The sequence below is a fragment of the Nannobrachium achirus genome (genome assembly GCF_963921795.1).
Source record: "Nannobrachium achirus genome assembly, chromosome: 1".
NCBI classification, from domain to species: domain Eukaryota; kingdom Metazoa; phylum Chordata; class Actinopteri; order Myctophiformes; family Myctophidae; genus Nannobrachium; species Nannobrachium achirus.
In genome coordinates, this window is record NC_137810.1 from 61,512,104 (window position 1) to 61,533,543 (window position 21,440).

General features: G+C 41.0%; 1 protein-coding gene across 1 annotated transcript in view; it reads left to right on the top strand.

Moving 5' to 3' along the window:
• Positions 1-17,004, top strand: part of spata18 (spermatogenesis associated 18) — a gene marked incomplete at both ends in the record, with an annotated part of 37,822 nt that extends 20,818 nt beyond the window's left edge. Inside the window, one exon of the mRNA XM_080730810.1 lies at positions 16,873-17,004. Coding sequence (XP_080586936.1) covers positions 16,873-17,004 — 132 coding nt within the window. The remainder of the gene's footprint in view (positions 1-16,872) is intronic.
• Positions 17,005-21,440: the final 4,436 nt, after the last annotated feature.

Below are 21,440 nucleotides of genomic sequence, written 5' to 3' on the forward strand. Positions count from 1 at the left end.
TGGGCCCCAAGGAGGAAGGTCCAAGCAGGCGTAGCAGCACATCACCTCGATTCCAGCAAGGGTCAGAGCGCAAGAGTCTCCAGGGGCGTCACAACGGGGGGGAGGGGGGGGGGAGTGGGACTGAGTTACTAGGGCCCATCGGTGGAGGGGCCTTAATTATTTTATACTTTAGCTATTGAAAAATAGCAGATCTACAAGTAGATCTGCTATTTTTGAAAAGTCGTGAAAATGTGGGCAAATCTTTGAATATTTTTAAGCAAACGTTTCTAACTCAAATTTTGCTCTGGGGGGTCCCTGGAACTAAATATGAAGAAGTTTGAGCACCACTGACATAGAAACATATATATTTTTCAAAAAACCACAGAAGGATTTGAAATATTCAAAGGCTTGCACAAAAAAATAGCAGACCTACAAGCTCGCTGTGAGCTTGTATATCTGCTATTTTTCAATGGCTAAAGCACAAAACACAATGCGTAATAATGTGTTCCCAGTCTAAATGGGTTAAACCCCCTCGCCCTATGAAGAACATTCATGGGGGTTTCCGCAGTGAATCCTTGTACCCAGGGCCCAGAAGTTGGTGCGACGCCCCTGAGTGTCTCCGCTCTGCCAAGATAGACACAGCATGGCTAAACACTTCCTTCCTTTCCCTGGCTCTCTGATGCACATCACGTCTCACAGAAAGCTCACTACTTCATCCTTTGGACACACCAGGTTCCCAATACACCCATCTGTGGAGGTCGTTTCCCCCGCTTGTTGTTTCTCATATCGATTGCACATCTGGATTCTCACATATTAGGCCAAAGAGCCGGTTAGGTGTTGTTAGAGGTCAAATGATTTGACCTGACCCTTCCTCTGAGGGAAGGTTGTGGCAGAGATCAGTGTATCGTCGTTGTCGGGTGGAAACCTTGTATGACCAAAACCGTTTGTTTTGTATTTATCATTTTTAAAATGATTTAAACTACTGAAAACAGCCGATCTACAAGCACACAACGCCTCGCGGTGCGAGGCGTTGTGTGCTTCTGATCAGCTGTTTTCACTACTTTTGTGCGACAGCCTTGTGTGATGAAGCAAGGCTTTACTTGGTGAAAAAACGACAAACTTGAAACTTGGAGATATGAGTTATGAGCCCGACAACGACGGTATGCTGTTTTCTTTTAGAGTTGCCAGCCGATAAAACACGTGGCCGAGTGTGTATGCCTGTACAGGCACAACAGCAACATACCGGTACCGCTAAGTGGCGCTAGATTTATCATTGTTCCTTTATTTCATACTAGACCTTACCCGTTTGAAGATATGTGCTCCAATATATGTGCAGAGTGTGGGTTATGGAGAAAGTAACTGTAACTGGTGCGTGCGTGAGAATATGTGGGGGCATCATAATGTAAGGAGCAGCCCATGGAGGCGTGTATATTTTTTGATGGATACAAATAATTTAACAGCTAAATTAGGTGAATAGAAGTATGAGGATGTATGCGCTTGCTCTACATAATTTTGCCATACCCGTCGGAAGATAAGACACACATCAAATGCACCCGGTGCATGAGTGACCCGTGCATGCAGGCAAACCACATGAGAGAGAGAGAGAGAGAGAGAGAGAGAGAGAGAGAGAGAGAGAGAGACACTGCAACATTCCTAACTGTGAGATTGGTGGGTGTGGGGTTACAGATCCCATGGCCTGGAGGAACGGACCGTTGCCCTGACAACAGGCTGAAGTTGAGTTGAACAGAAGTGGTATAAAAACGCTAAGAAATAGGTTGAATTTGGTGAAAATGGAAATCGGGCTCCGTCAGCCTCTGTATAATGCTAATGGCCAATGAAAAATGTGAAAATTGGGATCAGTTGCTGAAGAGATAAAGGTGGAAATGCATTTGTGACTGACTGACTGACTGACTGACCTCTCTCTAAAATTATATAATGGATAGCTTAATTAAATTAACAGGGATGCACCTTCAACCTGGCATTTAGCAAAGACGATCTACAAGCTCATAACGCACCGCATAGGCACACATTGTGAGCTTGTAGATCGGCCATTTTTGCAGTACGACATACAACATACAACAATGTATAAAAGCGCACTTAAGTGATTGAGAACGCTGCAGTATGTCATCAGCAGTTTTAACGCATCACTGGTTCAACATCTGGGCACAGCGGTTGTAGGCTATATGTCAGGATTGCTATGAATGTGAAGGGATTCGCCGTGGCACAGCATAAAGAGAGCATTGTGAGCGCTAATATTTTCATAATGAAATCATCGAGACGGCTCTCAGCGAGCTGTCTGGACCCCAGCCTGTTGCACGTTTGCATAAACACGTTCTCGTCAGAGATCCTAAATTCATATCGACGCTCGAGGGGGGGCCCCAGGGTGAGGGGAATTGCTTCTCGTTGTTCGCAAAACACTTTTTAACACATCGTTAATCACACATCGGGGGTGTGTTCAGTCCAGTGGAAATTGGGTTTTGAACCATTTCCCCTTGGCAAAGGAACGGTGCTTAGACATCGGCGGGAGAAAAGCATTACAGTTGCTAGTTTAAGTTGCTTAGTTTTATATGAATAAATGGGTCAATGCAATGACGTTTAGTTTTTTGTTTTGTCCATATTTAGTTAAAACCTCATCTTGTCACGGACCCAAATGAGACCCAGAATAATAATGCAAATATAACCACTACTTCTGCAGTGATTAGAGGTGGCATGACACCTACTTTACTGGGCCTTTACTGACAATGTCAATAAAGTTATATGAAGCAGACGGTACGACCGGATTGGACATTAGATGCGCCGCCATCTTTACTGTAGTCCATGTTGCATTTACCTCTCTCCATGAGGAGAGGGAAACAACGGACATAAAACCTCCACATTGTAGCTTTAACAGCATCTGCACAGCTGCAACGCGGTGGTGTAAATCTAACAAAGGAAGACGCAAGTGTCCTTTACCTTGACTTAAGGGCTTTGCGTTTTTTTCTCAATCGAACCCAGTTCGATTTGTGCGTCTTGTCGCATGCGGTAAAAAAACTCATCACTCCTTTTACGACTCCTTTTGGGATCTGCAGTGCCTATTCCGCACAGCATTGCACACCAACTGCAATGCGTTTTAATTATGCAGCAAACGGAAAAAACGCAATGGTTAAAAAACCAAAGACCTTTACAGTAGGCTATCGCTAATTTGCTCTGTTTGTAGGCCTACAGCAAAGACCAAGTAGTCTATGGACTATATATATATATATATATATATATATACACACACACACACACACACACACACACACACACACACACACACACACACACACACACACACACACACATCTGGGGTGATTTGTTTAATGGGAATAGCGGCCATCCATCCATTACAGCGCAGGGCTGGCAGGGCAATGTGCGTTTGTGCAGGTGTGAGTTTGGGGTTACAGCCCCGCGGGGACTTGTTACACTTAGCATGATTCGATACTCTCACGGAAACAGACGATCAAACCCCGGCGCCAGGCCCTCGTCCCGACCGACCGGGCCCCAGTCAGTGCTAAACAACCCCCCACCCTACAGAGAATATATATGGACAGAATGAGAAAAGACAGAAGAGACATAGAGAACGCCAAAAGGAGGGTTGGGGTGAGAGGGGGCGTGTTTGAGTTAAGACCTGCCTCTTCCTGAGAACTTCCAGGAGTGGCTGAAATCCTTGCCGGACACATGGCTGGTGGATAAAGTCAGTAAAGGCATGAAGATAATCTTAAAACTCGTACTGAGAAAGCTATTAATTTGTCACTACTGTGTTCAAAATAAAAACTCTTACTGATTATCAGTTAAATTGTTATAGTTTGGATATGGCTTTGGGCATATTATGCTGCGTGTATTATTGTAATGGATCAGTAAGGTAGTAACAATGGCAAAGGCCGCCAAAGTGGGCGGAGTTAAGCCCCGAATCTTGCAGTGATGTCATAACCGACAGTCTCTATAGTATTGCTTTGAGCACTATATGCACTTTCATACTTGAGATTATTGAGAGGGGCGTTTCAGCGAGGCGGGTCTTAACTCAAGCCTGGTGGGTTTAGGAAACACACAATTTAGCGTGTAGAGAGAAAGCACAAAAAGGGGGAGGGTGGGTAAATGTTGCCACTGGCTGGCTTTGTGGTTCAGAAAGTTGTAGTAACAGTGGGTTCACGGGGGACGGCATTGGTAACAGCCCATGTCATACTGAATAAATAGAAACTTTCAAAACCTCCTGAGTCTTTTAGGTTTTATGGAATAGCGACTAAATCTGTTCTACTGCAGTGTTTCTCAACCTTTTTTCTGCATGGGCACATACTTTTCATGTCCCAAGAATCCATGGGCACACCAACATAATACGGGGGTGTAAATATCGTCACTGTCGGGAAGAAACTTTGTATCTCCAAGTTTCAAATGTGTACGTTTCTTCGCAAAGTAAAGCCCTGCTTCATCATACAAGGCTGTCGCACAACAGTAGTGAAAACAGCAGATCTACAAGCACACAACGCCTCGCACCGCGAGGCATTGTGTGCTTGTAGATTTAAATCATTTTTAAAATGATAAATACAATACTGGCTTCCAAGCAGTTTCAAGGGGCACACTTGACCCTTCTCAGGGGCACACCAAAGGTCCCCAGGCACAGTGGTTGAGAAACACTGTTCTACTGACTCAGACATAGTAACCTACATTACCACCATGCCACGGCCTGCCTAGTGCCTACCTCTGTCTCTCACAAATGCTCCCTAGTATCTCTCACACACAAACACAAGAGGAGACACATTTGACATCATGGTTAAATAAAAGCACTGTCAGACAAATTGACGTTTGCAAGCATCCCGATAAGTCAGTTGGTATGAAGTTTGACATGCAACTTATGCGAGTGATTGAAAAACGAATCTCACAATAGCATGTGTTTTATTTTTTTATTCTACATCATGGGCCCTGAGAGGCTGAGACTGAAAGTGTGTGGGAGGACATTCTGTGCCACCCCTGCCCCACAAAACATTATTAGTCAATGAGCCACCAGATGGCACTCTAACCCAATATCCTTTCAGCTTATTATCTCCCAGGCCAAAGAAAATGTGTGTGTGTGTGTGTGTGTGTGTGTGTGTGTGTGTGTGTGTGTGTGTGTGTGTGTGTGTGTGTGTGTGTGTGTGTGTGTGTGTGTGTGTGTGTGTGTGTGTGTGTGTGTAATCTTACTGGGCAGAAGATCAGTGCCCACATTTCTTGTGCACATTGCCAGTAGACCATGCAATGAAGTAACTGTATTCACATTTAAATATATATATATTTGGCATGAATATGTTTCACATTTTCTGAAATCATAATTTAATTCATAAATCCGAATGGCTCCATAATTGGGCAAGATTAGACTGTTAAACTAAATACATTTTAGATGAAAGCCTCTGTTTTTAAATGCGCATTCCCTACTATGGGAACGGGACGAACAAGCCTACACTGTCACACAACATGGCAGATCTACACTTCTGCTTCTACAGTAGGACATACATTGTTCCCACTTCCCAGTCCCAGCCAGTGGTGGATAGTCTCCATGAATTAGGTCATCAAGGATTACGTTTGATTTGCCTGCTTTTGGTCAAATACCGGATCTACACACTACGCTTCAAATAATTAATTACACCGGTACCAAACAGTGAAGTTGGTTTCAGGTTGGATATTCACCCAGTTGTATAACCTATTCCAACATCTTGTCCGTCATTATACCTCCTCTGCGCCATGTGCGTAATGCGCGCCTGGACCATGGAACATTTTCACATTTGGTAGCTTACATTCCAGATAACAAGCTGAATTATTAGCTTCTTTTGATAGGGTAGCTTTGTTAAGTTTTTGACGATATGAGGGTGTTGATTGGGTGGTTCTTTAAGGGCCTTATTGGTTATGGCCAATAGTAGTCTATACATCTTCGGAGAGCGCAGTGCGCACCTGTTTGGAGTGGAGAGTTTGGAGAGCGGCGTGCATGGTGGAAAAATAAGAAATTGAAGACTCAAACACATCTGGTCATCTAAACCATGTGTTTCTCAAACTTTAAAATGCCAAGGTTTCCCCTTTATAGCTCTGACCCTAAAGGGTTCATTTGGTTACATGTGTACACTGTCAAAGTTACAGACTTTTGGGTCAATTTAGACCCCCATAAAGGAACCCACAGAGTCCATGGAATCTACTTTGAGAACCACTGATCTAAACAGCTGTAAGTAGGCCTATCCTTTTTTTTCGTCATAGGCCTACAATTCATCCATCCAATATAAAGGTATTTCTTCAGACAGTTGAGAACAAAGAAATCTATCTGGGGCTGGCCGATGACGTTGCTTTGCCTTTTCTTTTTGATGCATTTATATTTTATAGATTTTGTTGGTGTATTTTGTGGGGAAAAGTGGCAAGTAGTACAAAATAGGGGAGTTTGAGCCACTTGACTTCTCAATGGAGCACCCTTCATAAATTATAAAGGGAACATTCCCTGCGTTGAAGCTGACGCGACGCTCGATGGCTGCAGTGGAGCCCTGCCCCTGTGCTATAATCATTGAATGTATTCTGCGTAACAATAATGTGGGCATTTCTGTGTAAAACATTAAGCAAAGCTTTTTATAAACGTAGAGGCCAGGCCTCAAGGAAATGTTATATGGATTCATATTGTATGTGCCTTTCCAAATACCTATTTATCGTTTAGAACATGGGTTCTTATTAAAGTGCGTCATATATTTTCCGTTTGGTACGTGGGTGGGTGACGTGACGTAGCGTTTTCGCTGTCCTCGGTGTCAAACATGTATAAATAAAAAATATATTTGTCAAAAACCTTCTGAATATTGTGCAGGACATTAAGCTTTATGTGAACTTACTCAAGATTAAAACATTTCATTCCTCATTTCTTCAGAATCTTCAACCAAACATGGTAAATGTCATCTGGTGTGACTGTCCCGACCTTGTTTCTCAAAGTGGGAACTTGAATAAAACTAAGAAAAAGAATTGCTAAAATTCATTTAAAAATGAATTTAGGCAAAAAAAATGTCTATTTGTGAGCCTATATCTTTTCAAAGTCCAAGCATAATGTTTTCAGTAATTTCTGATCAAAAAGATTTTGTCCCCCAAACCAAAATCATCTGGTGTGACACTAGTTTGGAAAAATTAAACAGGCAATAATTTGGACACCTACTGGGCTAGAGAGGTCCTTCTTCTGTAAGGCTATTCAGCACTCCCAGCACAACTGCAAGACAGGTGTCTGAGGTGAGTTATGATTTTAACATTTTCATGAAATGCCATCTTGTTGAAACTTTGACAAGTGTGGCACTTCTGGATGTCATCTGGTGTGACACCTTTTTCATTAATAAAGCAAAAGTTATTTGAAACTTTGGTCATAATTACATGTAAATCTAGGTTGTTTTGTTATAGCTAGCATGTTGTTAGCATGCTAATGTGTACCTGGTAGCCTCAAGGTAGTCCTAAATGCAGAAAACGTCATCTGGTGTGACACTTCGTCATCTGGTCTGACTTATCTGCTTGTCACGCCAGATGACTTGATTGTCACACCAGATGATATATACTGTATTTTCCTACAGACATAACAATAAATAACAAGTCCCATGTTTCTTTTGTCCATTTAAAACATTTTAACATGTTTAAAACAACGTTTTAAACATTTTTACATAATTTAATTTAGCTTCATTCGGTGATACAGCAAATTCATCAGACAGAGCAGAAATCCCTTCACAGAAACCTAAACCTTATATTGTGGTAACACTTTATAATAACTATCCGTTATAAGCAGTTAATATAAGACACTTGACAACAGAAAATGGGTGGTAACCGGAATCGCACAAACTGCTTCCTCATGAGCAGCATTCCTTATACATGGGGATTCAAGAGGGTCACCTGGAACTTTTCAGAGCGTTCCCATGGAAAGGGCGCACCTGATGGTGTGGGAGGGGTGCTGAAGCGTAAGGCAGACATGTATGTCCTCGGAGGCAGTGACCAACACCGAGGGATCTGTGTGAGTATTTACAGAAGTCCTCTGAAAAAGTCACTGTCATGTGGATCGAAGAAGAGAAGATATCCAACATGGATGAAATGGTCCCTCCATCAGTGCGTCCAGTGACTGGCATCAGCACTACGCACCAGGTTCTTTCTATCTTCCCGGGAAAGATAGTTTACAGAGACCTGAGTTGTTTCTGCCAGTTTCCTCAGATCTGCACCTGTCACAACCCACGGAAATTACAGTTCGACCAAGTCTCCAGGGCTGAGGTGCCAGGTGACAAGACAAGTGATGAGTAAGTATAACTAAATCATTCTCTTTGCCAATTTTATGATACCTGTAATTGTACCTGTTTAATGACAATAAAGTAACTTATGTCATCCATTCATTCCTTTTCTTCCTTAACTAAGTGGTGGCCCATCTGCGGAACTGCCCCCTTCCCAGGTCAGCTGCAGGCCCAAAACAGCTTCCGGAGCTCAGTGAGTATAACATACTTGGCAAACTTGAGGACTTGCTAGTAATTACATTTTACTACTAAAAACAATCTACCTGACAAATAAATTACATTTAAATGTCTCCTCCTGAAGGTCTTCTACTCAGCTGCTGGACACAAGTGCATCTATTGGAGAGGCCCAAGCTGAGGATTCAGACACCTCCTCAGATGAATACACACAAGGACAGTTTGTCATAATCAAATATGAGGGAAAGCCATATGTGGGGCAGATTGTTACCATTAATAAGGAGGGGCTAGAGATAAACTGCATGAATCAACTTGGAAAAATAAAAAATGGTTTTGTCTGGCCAAAGGGGCGAGACTGCATTTTCTACAAAGAGCAGGAAGTTGTCTGTGGCATAGCAGAACCGCAACAGGGCAAACGGTTTGCTACCCTCACCAAATGTGACTGGCTGATGTACAATACAGTCTAAATGTCTATACCCTCACCAAATGTGACTGGCTGATGTACAATGCAGTCTAAATGTCTATTCTAATCTAATCTAATACTTTTGTACTTTCACTCACTGGACTGGACAATGAGGTAAGGTAGGACCCGAGACAAACATAGCGAAAATAGCTGATCTACAAGCTCTCAACGCATTGTGCTGCGAGAGCTTGTAGATCAGCTATTTTCGGAGTTGCACAACCCAGCACTCTTTAGCTAGTGGAGATGTGGTGTAACGACATAATTCGTAAATAAATTTGTTCAACTCAAAATGCTGTGTTCAAGTTCAGGAGACTTCGGAAAAAAGTAATACACCTGAATGCTGAGTTGTTTCCAATAATTGGTGTTAATAAAATGTTGCCTTGGCTCCCAGTGTGGCTATGCACCTTATTGTCTCTTTAAGATCCTTCTGCCGTGGGCCGGCAGAAGACTTAGGTGTGCGTAGCATTCCTGTGCACATCCTCATCATCCATCTACTACTACAATTCTTTGTTATCCTATGTTAAGGCCCAACAATACTATCCTGTTCAGAAATATTAAGGCCATGTTATTTAATGTTAAAGCAATTTTACTGTTGCTGTTTTTCCTGGGTAATTGTTTAATCAATCAGTAAAGTTCAGTACTCACTAATAGGTAGGTTAAAACACAGTTTGCTTTGACACATGAAGATATGGTCATCTGGTGTGACACTAAGTCATCTGGTGTGACATTCCAAATAGTGAGAAATCATACCTTTATTAATGATGAAACCGAAAAAATTTGTATGGTTTACATATAAAATAGTATCAGGAAGAGTCACAAATATTTGTGTAATTTTAAAGAAAGTTTTTGTCAGAATAAAATTAAAATATGTTGAAAGATCGACAACATGGGCCTCACACAGAGTGTTGATTATGAAAAAAATATACAGATTCAATTAATTTTCACAAAACTATAGTGGATCACAGGTTAGTTATGATAAAGGACTTTGATAAAGTGAGTAACTTAAGAAAGGTGTACTCCATTTTCATTTTATGAACAATTATTGTCATGTCACACCAGATGACGGTTTTAGGCACAAGTACAACAAACTGCTCAATAAAGTCTGATTCCAATAAAATATCTAAAAACAAAATGTGTTTCCATAAAGTTGAGAGTGAGTAGAACAAAAGTAAATAATTTTTATGCCTGCTATTTAAAGTTTTTTAAAAAACATGTTTTTTGGGGCGTCACGTCACTGACCCATCAAATCAACTCAGCTTGAGCACGTGGAATGTACCGTACATTCCTGGTGACACGCTCAAGCTGTTGATTGGGTGGTTCATTGAGGCTGTCTGTCTGTCTGTCTGTCTGTCTGTCTGTCTGTCTGTCTGTCTGTCTGTCTGTCTGTCTGTCTGTCTGTCTGTCTCAGACTGTCTGTCTCTCTGTCCTCCGTCTGTCAATTGCTCTATATTGCTCTATAGGTACTTCATACTGAAATAGGTTACATTTCCATCAACCAATGTTAAATTAATTTTCTTGCCTATAGCCATCACTGAAATTGCTGTAAGAAAGTTATAGGTGTCTATTCATTGAAAAATCTGAGATGGATAGTGACCATTGTTGGAGATATCAGAAAATCTGTGAATCATTCAGCACCACTAATAGCGTTTTAGTAAATACTTTGTGTGCTGCATGTTGCTGATTATAATCCAGCCCCTCTTTGACTACGGAGTCCACGTATGGTATCGTGACGCCCCACAAGCCCTAAAAACTAAACTCCAAACAGCCCAAAATAAACTAATTAGGGTCCTACTTCACCTTCCCTATCAGACTCACCTCACCGCTACTCACCAGTTAAGAGTGGGGTGGCTCAGAGTAGATGACAGAGTACAGCAGCTTGCAATGGGCCTGGTGTACAAGATACACTACACCACTATGATACCCAAGTACCTGTCAAAATACTTTATAAACATTAAGGATGTCCATAATTACAACACCAGAGGCAGCGCCACAGATCACTTTCAACCCAGAGTCAAAACCAACAAAGGGTCAAACTCCTTTTTCTGCTATACCACCAAAATGTGGAAAGCCTTACCGAAGGTCATAAAGGAGTGTGGATCACTAGCATCCTTTAAAATTGCCCTGAAGAATCACTTACAGGCAGCAGCCATTCGCAACTGGTAAAAAACTAACCTAGCCCAACCCTACCCTCCCCTGCCCCTTCTTTGTACTGTTTATTTAGACTTACTGTTTTCTTTTTTGTTTTTCTTTACATATCTACTGCATAGTACTGTGTTCTATTTGTCTGTCATTCAATGTTATATGAGATACTTCAATGGTTTCCAGTGGAAATAAGCTTAGTCTTTTCATGGATCTCCTTTTAGTAGACCTTGTACCAGTGAACTGTACCGTCATGAAACTGTACCTTTTCCTATGCAAACTTCTAATAAAGTCTTCAATCAATCAATTATTCCACGTGTGCTGTCCATGGTGCCGATTGGGATTGAGAGGGTGTGGCCTTTAGTCCCCCCTAGTGGTGGACAGTAACAATGCAGGCTTACATTTACTTGAGTAAATGGATATTTCACTTTCAAACATGTTTGGGGTCATTCTGTTTGTTAGTTTTTTTGTTTGGGCTTTTATGCCTTTATTGGATAGGACAGTAGACTTACAGGAAATGGGGGGAGAGATGGGGAGTGACACACGGCAAATTAAGGTTGTCCGGATCGGGAATCGAACCAGCGCCGCCGCCAGGCATCCATGCCTATGTGGCAATGCCTAAGTGGTATGCACCTGGACCAGTAGGCCCCCATTTGGGGTCATTCTAACATCTGCTCTGGCTCTTGTGAGGTCCCCAGAAAGTTTTTAAATTGCTAGATTCAGAATATTCATTTAATCACCCCTGTCCTATCTAAACACATTTCAAACTCCATTGTAACCATGTTAGATTATTTAATTGAAATCTGGTCACTGATATTGGCCTTTCAATGTGTGAGGGTGCTGTTCTTTTTATTATTATTATTATTTTTAATGAAATAAATGCAAATGAATTGCACAGCATCTTCACAGAAGGGGAATATCAGTCACCAGAACCAAGGAGAGATGTTTTCAATTAATTTGTTTAGAATTTGAAGTTACAGTGGTTTTGTATAGGAAGGGAGCGTGCTTGATATCAAATATCTAAATACTGAATCAAGCAACTAAAACAGTGTCGGGGGTCTACACAAAAGCCTGGGTAGATGTTAAAATGACCCCAAATGTGTTAAAGGTGATACACCATGAAATTTCACTTTTCCTATTTTAAAACTTTTTTGGGGGGTCCCACTAGCACCTTCTATCCTCACAAAGTCCCATTTCAGACCGTTGTGTCTTTCTCTGGTTTTGGGAAGGCGAAGGTTAAAAGCATCCCACGGGTTCTCAAAACAGGCTATCCAGATTTAGCCTCAAACCTTTTGAAAAACGTTTTTTGGGACATAAACAATATGACATAAATACTTTTTAAATGCATGGTGTATCACCTTTAAAGTATTTTGTAGGATTCTGTACTTTGATTGATTAGTCATAAATGTCAACAGCACAAGGTACAGTCATACATTAAGTCTAAAAGGATAACACCAAAAAGTCCTGGTGACCTTCCCCCCCCCCCCCCCCCCCCCATTTTGGTCCTTCCATTTTGGTGATATGTTATGACCTTGTGCCATTTTTACTTTTTGTATGTTTTCTATTATCTCTGGAAAATCTTTAATTTATTTTGAAATATTATCAGCAGTCCCTTGATATGAACAAAAAGAATAATTAGTTCTTATTTAAAGCATGTACCTTTGAATACATATTTTAGTCCTATTGTCTACACCTTGGGGCAGATGCATACTCCATTTATAAAGCCCAAATATTTTTCGGTTCCCACCATTCCCACCAGGGATGGGACGATAATCGCCATTGTGATAAAAACACTTATCGTGGAGTTGTGTTGTGAAATTGTCCTCCGTCGTGCACTGGTAACATTTCACCTTTTATTTGCCGAGCTGCATATGGAATCACTTAAACCCTCTATAATTGGTACACCTGTAAAGAACATACTTGATACACTTTCACTCGCTTACCAAATCTCAAAACGTGCCGTGACGCATTGTGAGCTTCAAATCTGCTATTTCTTTGACAAAAGTTCCACCCAAGGCTAATGGATGTTGGGGATATTTGGATTATCGCAATCGTGACATGACATTTCCATATCATCCTAATTCCCACTTGACATTATGGTCTGGCTGAAGTTTACTCATTTAACATGTCTGTCATGTATTTTGGTCTCCATCTAATAGCAGTGGTTCTCAACCTTCTCAGGCCACGACCCCCAAAATGATCATATTTTAACTGGGGACCCCCACAACCCTGACGAGCACTAAGAATTGAGGCATTACATTTTGTATGGGTTCTATTGTGAAAATAGCAGAACTACATGCTCAAAATGCCTCACAACGCGTGGCGTGAGCATGTAGATCGGCTATTTTCACAATTTCTGCAAGTCCTTAAATTGTCACTTTAGAAATGTGCAGATACCCTCTATAGTCTATACGCTTCAACGTTATGTTGGTTTGTTTACTGTTGAGTGAGAAGACAATGTTGCACATAGGTTAATCATCCGGGGACCCCCCAAGATAATTTGGGGACCCCAAATTATTGTTGAGAACCACTGATATATAGAGATGAATTAACAATTAGCTAATCCTGTCATTTAATGCCTGCCACATGATTTATTTTGAGTGAAAATCCATATGGTGGATTCTTCCAATGTGTATGAGGGTTGGAAGAAACACGAATAAATAGATAAGAATGGAAATGATGAAAATGCTGTTTAATATAAGAATAGAGGGGTAAAATGAGAGCATGATGATAACGCTAAACTGGGCAACATAAAGCATGTGTGACAGACACTATGAACAAAGACCAGACCTTCAGCACCTGGCTGGTCACCCTTAAAACTCACTTAGCGCCGAGCGAGCCAGATTTCAATATGAATCTGCGCTTATAACGCCAGGAAATAGCTATATTGAATCCCCAAAATCACATTACATAACCAGGTACACGTGCCTGCGAATGCCACAAGATGACCACTAGAGTGAGCCATAGCCCATAGACTTTCCATGGTCCCATGTTAAGTCAGAATAAAAAACAAGGTTCAGGACATAACAGGATGGTACAATGACATGCTCTCCATTGACATTCAATGGACAGGCCGCGGGCCGCCATTTGAGCTCAATACTGCTCAATTCGTGCTTGATCGTCTCAAACCACCATTGGTATGGGCATCGGAACGTATATAGATGCCACACAGAAAGTTTCCGAATCAAAATCCGACCTAGTGAAGCTACGTGAGGGTCGGATGGTTTGCATTGAGCCTAGCGGCTAACAGAGGCCTACGTAAACAGGAAGCTATGGCTTAAAGGTGACGTCATAATCGTATCCTTTTTTTTTCACGGTTTTCATCTGTATGCTAGTCGAAGGTAAGCTAACCGTTCCGCTCCGTCTATCAACCCAAATTAAAAGCTTAAACAATGCTTTTATATAAAAGTCGATCCGAGTCGCTCGGCACTAAACGCCATCATTAGTTAGTCGCCCCGAAAGTCGCTCGGCGCTAAGTGAGTTAAAGAGGTGGTGCCATAGTTCTGTACTTTTTCTGTTTTTCATCTGTCTAGGAGGTTGAAAGTACTTCATTAGACCCCCTGGTGTGGTTTTTATGAGCAATTATTTATTCTCTTGGTATTTGTTTGTTTTCTCTTGGAGGCTGCCACCTTGTGGTCAAAAGTGTCAGTTAAAAAACACACATACTAAGTATGTCATAGTATCAACTCCTCCCCTAATTACCATTCAGCCAACACTGTGGGGTGTGGCTAACTTCAGCTGGGTCACCACCCACCATGACATCCATGCATACTTAATGAACTGGGGGTGTGGCCACATAAAAACCCAATTTTAACTCTTTCTGTATACTTTTTTGGAAAGAATCTTCCTCCTAGTATAATCATAATACCTGATAATCATGTTTTAGAGGGGGGGAAAATCATGGCACCACCTCTTTAACAACAAAACCGGGGTTGGTGTAGAACCCATAGCACTGAGGTTAACCACTGGACTAGTTCTCGGTTCTTATGAGTGGGGACAATAAATTAGATCAGAGACCACTTAATTTAACCCATTCAGAACGGGTACACATTATTATGTATCATTATTTTATGCTTTAACTATTGAAAAATAGCAGATATACAAGCTCACAGCGCGGCACCGAGTGCCGCGCTGCGGGCTTGTAGATCTGCTACTTTTGAAAAATCGTGAAAATTAGAATTTTGACCCGATTCTATAAGTGTCTTTTGAATCCTTCTAAGATTTTTTGAAAAAACTATGTTTCTATGTCAGCAATCTGGCTAGCCATCGTCAAAGAAAAGGTCCTTTTCACTTAACTGGAGCTCAGTTAGTCTGTTCTTGAGAGACTACTATGTCAGTGGTTCTCAAACCTTTTCATGTGAAGGACCCCCCAAAATGATATTTATTTGGCCACAGACCCCCATCTCAAATATTTAGTTCCAGGGACCACCCAGAAGCAAAATCTGAGTTTGCTTTGAAAATACATATATTCGTATATACATAAGATTTGCACACATTTTCACGACCTTTTTCAAAAATAGCAGATCTACAAGCTCGCAGCACGGCTGTCAGCTTGTATATCTGCTATTTTTCACTGGTTAAAGCATTCAATAATTCTAGGCCTAAATAGCCATCAACTTTACTTGTACAAATACATACAATACATAAAACACACAATGACCTTTAAGGAAAAAAAAGAAAAAACTAATCTCCTGCAGGTATCTTAGGTACAGTTAAGTTTCTCACTTCCCCTTTTCACCTAGTTTTGAAATAGATTTATTTTTAAAACATAAGTTTAATTTCATATTTTAGGTACAGGTATCTAACTAATTTGAGTAAACTAGTTTGTAACTAATTCTGTCTCCATTTTTGTTCCAACTGTCTTGAGTTAACTCTTTTCTTTCTCCACGGGTAAAAGAACACCATCCCAAAGTTCACAGGTAGAGGTAAGTAACAGTTAAAAAAACATGAAATAAAATGAACACTATACTTTAAATCACAGCTTGGAATATGACAATAAAATAAAATTGTTGTTCAGTTCGTTTCATAAATCTGTATTCAAAAGTATGTGACAGTATGACTGAATCCTATTGCTTACATATTCTGATGTATAGCACACCTTATTTAAAAGGATAACAGAAGCAACTACTGGTCCATTCATTAACGACGGCACAGGTTGCGTCAGATCTATTGGAAAGCTCATTTATATCTCCTGTAATTCTTTTGTTCTCAACCTTTGTACTATGTCTCTGCCCTGTGCGCGCGCGCGCGCGCGCGCGCGTGTGTGTGTGTGTGTGTGTGTGTGTGTGTGTGTGTGTGTGTGTGTGTGTGTGTGTGTGTGTCTTTATACTGTAGATGAGTCGTGAAGAGCGGCTGAAGCAGAAGCTGCTGGAGGAACAGTTTGCGTTGTACAGTCACAGAGGCTGAGAACATCATCCAATCATCGCCCTCATCACACCTTGCTGGTCCGCCTGCTGCTAAGCCATTATAGATCTGACGACCCAGCAAAGTATCCCAACCCTGATGCGAAGGTGGTGTTGTGTTGGAAGGGCCCTGAGATCTTCGAAAGAAACGACACCATTCACAAGCATGGCCAGCCTCCATTTCACTCAGACTGGCAAAAAAAAAGCACTATTCCACGATGGTCATTTGAGGAAAGGAAAAAGAAAAGAAAAAATAAATAATCTCTTGCAGGTCTCTTGCAGGTAACTTAGGTACAGTAAGTTTCCCACTTCCCCTAGGCCTCAGCTTTTGTCTCCATTTTTGTACCTAGGCCTTGGCTTTTATCTAAATTTTTGTACCTAGGCCTCGGCTTTTGTCTCCATTTTTGTTCCAACTACATTTTTGTGGTTTGTTCACACAACCTCCCAGGACAAGTACCTGCCCCCAGCAAAGCGGCACCGCACCAATGATGTGTGTACCACTATACTAGCAAGACCTGAGCACCCAAGCGGACCCACACTGCCACCGGATCCGCAGGCGGAGATTCTGATGATGATCTGAATACCGATATACTAGCCTGACTTAGCCATATTATTATTAATAATAATATTTTAATAGTTTGTGTGAACTATTAAAATTCGAGGAGGCCAGAGTTCACTTTGGACAGGTGCGCCGCTACAGAAACTTCATAGACTGCAGGTTGCAAATAGCCAAAGATAAAGGCCTGCGAGGGTTCTTCAAAGGCCTTTCCCCCAGCCTGGTGAAAGCAGCACTGTCCACTAGTCCATCCACAGGGAAAACGACTTCACGACGTGGCTGGCTGCAGTCAACCACCGAACCGGGGTAGGTCTAGAGCAGATGTGTTTGCTACATTCTGCTTGAACAGTAAAGTGCCGTTCTCACTGAGCTCAAAATAAATAAATAAAATATCCTGCATGTATCTGAAGGTACAGTAAGTTTCCCACCCTTTTTTTTTATTTCCTTTAAACCCAATTTTAAAATAGATTTGTATCAGTTTCAACTATTTTAGACGGTACATGTCCTTGGTTTAAACTCCCTTTGGTCCGACCACCTAAACCTAACCTTAAACCTAACCTCAGTAAAACACAGTCAGTATCTAACCTGCCGACACTGGTGAATGCTAACCTGTGAGTAGCTAACCTGCTGACACTGGTGAATGCTAACCTGTGAGTAGCTAACCTGCTGACACTGGTGAATGCTAACCTGGTGAATTTGAACCTGTTTGGACCAACGGGAGTTCGAACTATGGGGAACTATACCAGAACTATACCAGTCTAAAAGGGGACTCCTTTTAGACTGGTATTCCAACCGGTAATTTGTGTCCAATTTGTCGACATTTTTGTTCCAACTATCTTGAGTTACTTTTTTTCTTTCTCCACAGGTAAAAGACCATTTAAAATTTCACAGGCAGAGTTAAGTAACAATTTTAAAAAAGAAAGGGAAAAAGAGAAAAAATCATAAAGATAGGGAATCATAAAAAAAAGTGACCACGTTGTTTCTCAGTTCAGTGTGTCTCAATCCAATGACACTTTGAATTAGTTCTTAAATGGGGCTTCAGTTCAGTCCAAAAAAAATACATGAAAATAAAAATAGAAGAATCAAATAAAAATGATACTTCAACACTCCTACCGCTCCGGCAGTGAGTTACTCTGTGGTCTGACTGCAAAGTGGACCCCTGCTCTGGCATGTAGATTGGTTCCATTTGATCAGTGTCTGTGGGCCTCCATGCTCGCCAGTCTCCATCTTGTATCTCCAAGAAAGGATCTTCTATATTTCTCCAACAGGGACAAAAAAGACCAGACCTGGACAACAGGTCATAAAGAAAATAAATGACTATCGGTGACTTCCAACAGATCAAGTGTTCAGGTACCGTGGGCCAATTAACACTAGCTGCAGTGGACAACTAGATCCACATGGGTGGCTGATTGCTGACAGCCCAGCTCAGCTGCCTTGATTACATAGGCTACATAGCTTTTACCAGGAATACAATCATTACATTTGCCATAGGAAATGTACACATTGAAAAATACCCAAAACGTTTCCATTTAAAAGTGTAAGTACAACTGTTTTGTGTAATGATTTCGTGTTCACTCACCAAAACATTCACAAACAGGTTAAATGCTGCTCCCAGGTTTGACCAAACTTGTCTCAAAAGGTGTAACTGCTCCAAACCGTTTTCTTCAGATGCAGAATAGAGCACTCTCCGACTGATGTTCCACTAAGGCTTTCCTTTCCCAAAGTTAAACGTGGAGAAACTGTTGAATGAAATGACAATACAAAACATATTTTACCCACAATGAAACAAACGGTCAACAGCCAGCCATGCTGTGTCCTTTTAAGTGTCATGAAATGTCCAACAAACAAAAGGTGACAATGACCATGAGTTGTAGCTTACAAAGAAACAACAATTGACATACCGTTTGCATCTTCTGCACTGAATATTTAGGAGTTGTTAGGCCGCGCTCACACATGTGCGTCACGCATCATCATCTTATCATCTGAGAATGGCCACTGGGGGCGCCGTACTAATGCATTGTCAATGGAAGGTTGTTTGGTTTTTTGTCGTTGCCGTGTCTCTAGCTCAACCGAAGCCTGTACGCTCTTGAAGAGACACGGCAACGACAAAACACCAAACAACCTTGCATTGAGAATGCATTAGTACGGCGTTCCCAGTGGCCATTCTCAGACGATAAGATGATGATGCGTGACGCAGATGTCTGTACGGCGCCTTAGGCTGGACTCACACATATGCGTGAAACATCTACTCCGTATCGTCTGAGAATGGCCACTGGGAGCGCCGTACTAATGCATTGTCAATGGAAGGTTGTTTGGTGTTTTGTCGTTGCCGTGTCTCTAGCTCAACCGCAGCCTGTCTTTTGGCCAAGAGTGTGTAAAGGGTACTGTTCCAGTTGTAAATGCAGCAATCTCGACTGTTCTGGACTTTGCAAATTCTGCTGCAAATAGACACCATGCAGATACAGTAAGGTACACCAATACACCAAGTTTTCACATAAATATACATGTCCATTTGTTTAAATTGTGACAACACACTCTTTCTTGCCTGTCTCCCTTGCAGATTACTTCTTAGTGGAGTAAGGAGAGTCATCCAGGCCCTTGGTCCGCAACCCTGATGTCAGGCTGTTTGCGCGCCCCAGCTGACCTGTCCCGATCCTTCTCCCCTTTCATTTATTTTAGTTTAGGCCTCAATCAGTAGAGTTTGAACAGTATGATTGTATTAAAGGTTTGATGGATAATACTTCATGTGCTGTGTCTTGAATCATCATCCAAAATCCATCATCTATTTTTTTGCTATTTCCGCCTATAATGAGACCTTATTTAAAAGCCAAATGATTCATAATGGAATCAAATATTGGCATTCTAGCTGTTCAGGGATGTCAAGACACTACCTGTAGACACCCTGTGCAAGTATGATGTAAATACTAGCAGCAGGAGGACACATGGCAAGAATTAACCCTCTTTTAGTATAGGCGTTTTTTGCAGTTTTTGATCAAGATAACTTTTGTGCACTTCGTGCGTGCGTGCGTGTGCTAGACAAACTATGTTAACTCAATAACCCTATGTTAACTCAATAACCCAAACCACAGTATAGCAAACAAATACAGACCTTGTGAATGATGTAAAAGTAGATAAAACAAAGATGAGGAAAGGAATGAGAAAGAGATGAAGGACTGTTTTGATTGCTTTTATGTATTTATTGACAGATATGCATATACTATACATGACCATAGACTGGTACATATTATGTCAAAAGGATTAAACACACAAAAAGCTTGAGAGCTTATTTCCATTGTTGTCCCTTGCGTGCAAAAGGCAGGGAAGAGTGGAGGATGTGAGGGGTTAACAGCTAAGAGGAGGAGGAGGAGTTTCTCTGTAAATCTAAAGTGAAAGTAAAGTGGAGACAGTTTGGTGGGAGCAGCACACGACTCTCTACAAAACCTTCATTCAACAGGACCTTTACAGAAATACTAACAGCTTAAAGACAGGTGAGTAATAGTATGGCCGATGAGGATGTATTATTAATATATTTTTGATCAAGGTCTCTTTTTTTATTGGTCATTATTATACATAAAACGTAGAACATACAGAGCCCCCACCACCCCACCCCTCAGACCCGTAAAAGACATTAACAGGACAAAAACAGAACATACGTGTATGAATATAATATTGGATTTAAGTAATAGAGATGGAAAGGCTGCCAGGCTGTACAACATTTTCAATGGAATAGATCTGGCCTATATGCATCTCCCATGACTTTCTGATGATAGTGTGACATGAAATGATATAGTGAGATACAGACAAATGGAGAAAAAAGCAGATAAATATAGGATGTATTATTTATAACAGAGAATAAAATGTATACAGTAACTGTATCCAGTGGTGGAAAGTAACTAAGTACAATTACTTAAGTAATGTAGTTTAAGTACAATATTGAGGTATTTGTACTTTACTTGAGTACTGCCAATTTCCAATATTTTTACTTCTACTACACTTATCTGAAAATTAGTTGTTCTGTAGATTTTGATTATTATTAGAAATCAACCCAATTACAGATCGATATTTTCAAATATTTTTAAAACGTGTGAAATGGGAACATACTGCATAATGAGTACTTTCTACTTTTGGTACTTTAAGTACATTTCTGATGCCAATACCTTTGTACTTTTACTCAAGTACATTTTGAATTCTGAACCTTTACTTGTAGCAGTATTTCTATATTCTATTCTATATCGCATTATTGATACTTTTTCCTGAAGTAAAAAATTAGATCACCTTTTCCACCACTGATTCATTTCACATTCCTTTAAACTCCCCAGTTTAATATTTCAGTTGGTGAACTTTACATTAGTACAGTGCATCTGTCAACATTATTGTGCTCTATTCCAATACAATCCAGGCCGGATTAAGCTGTGAGAAGAAGTATCATTCAAGAAATACATCTGACACGTTATTCTTTT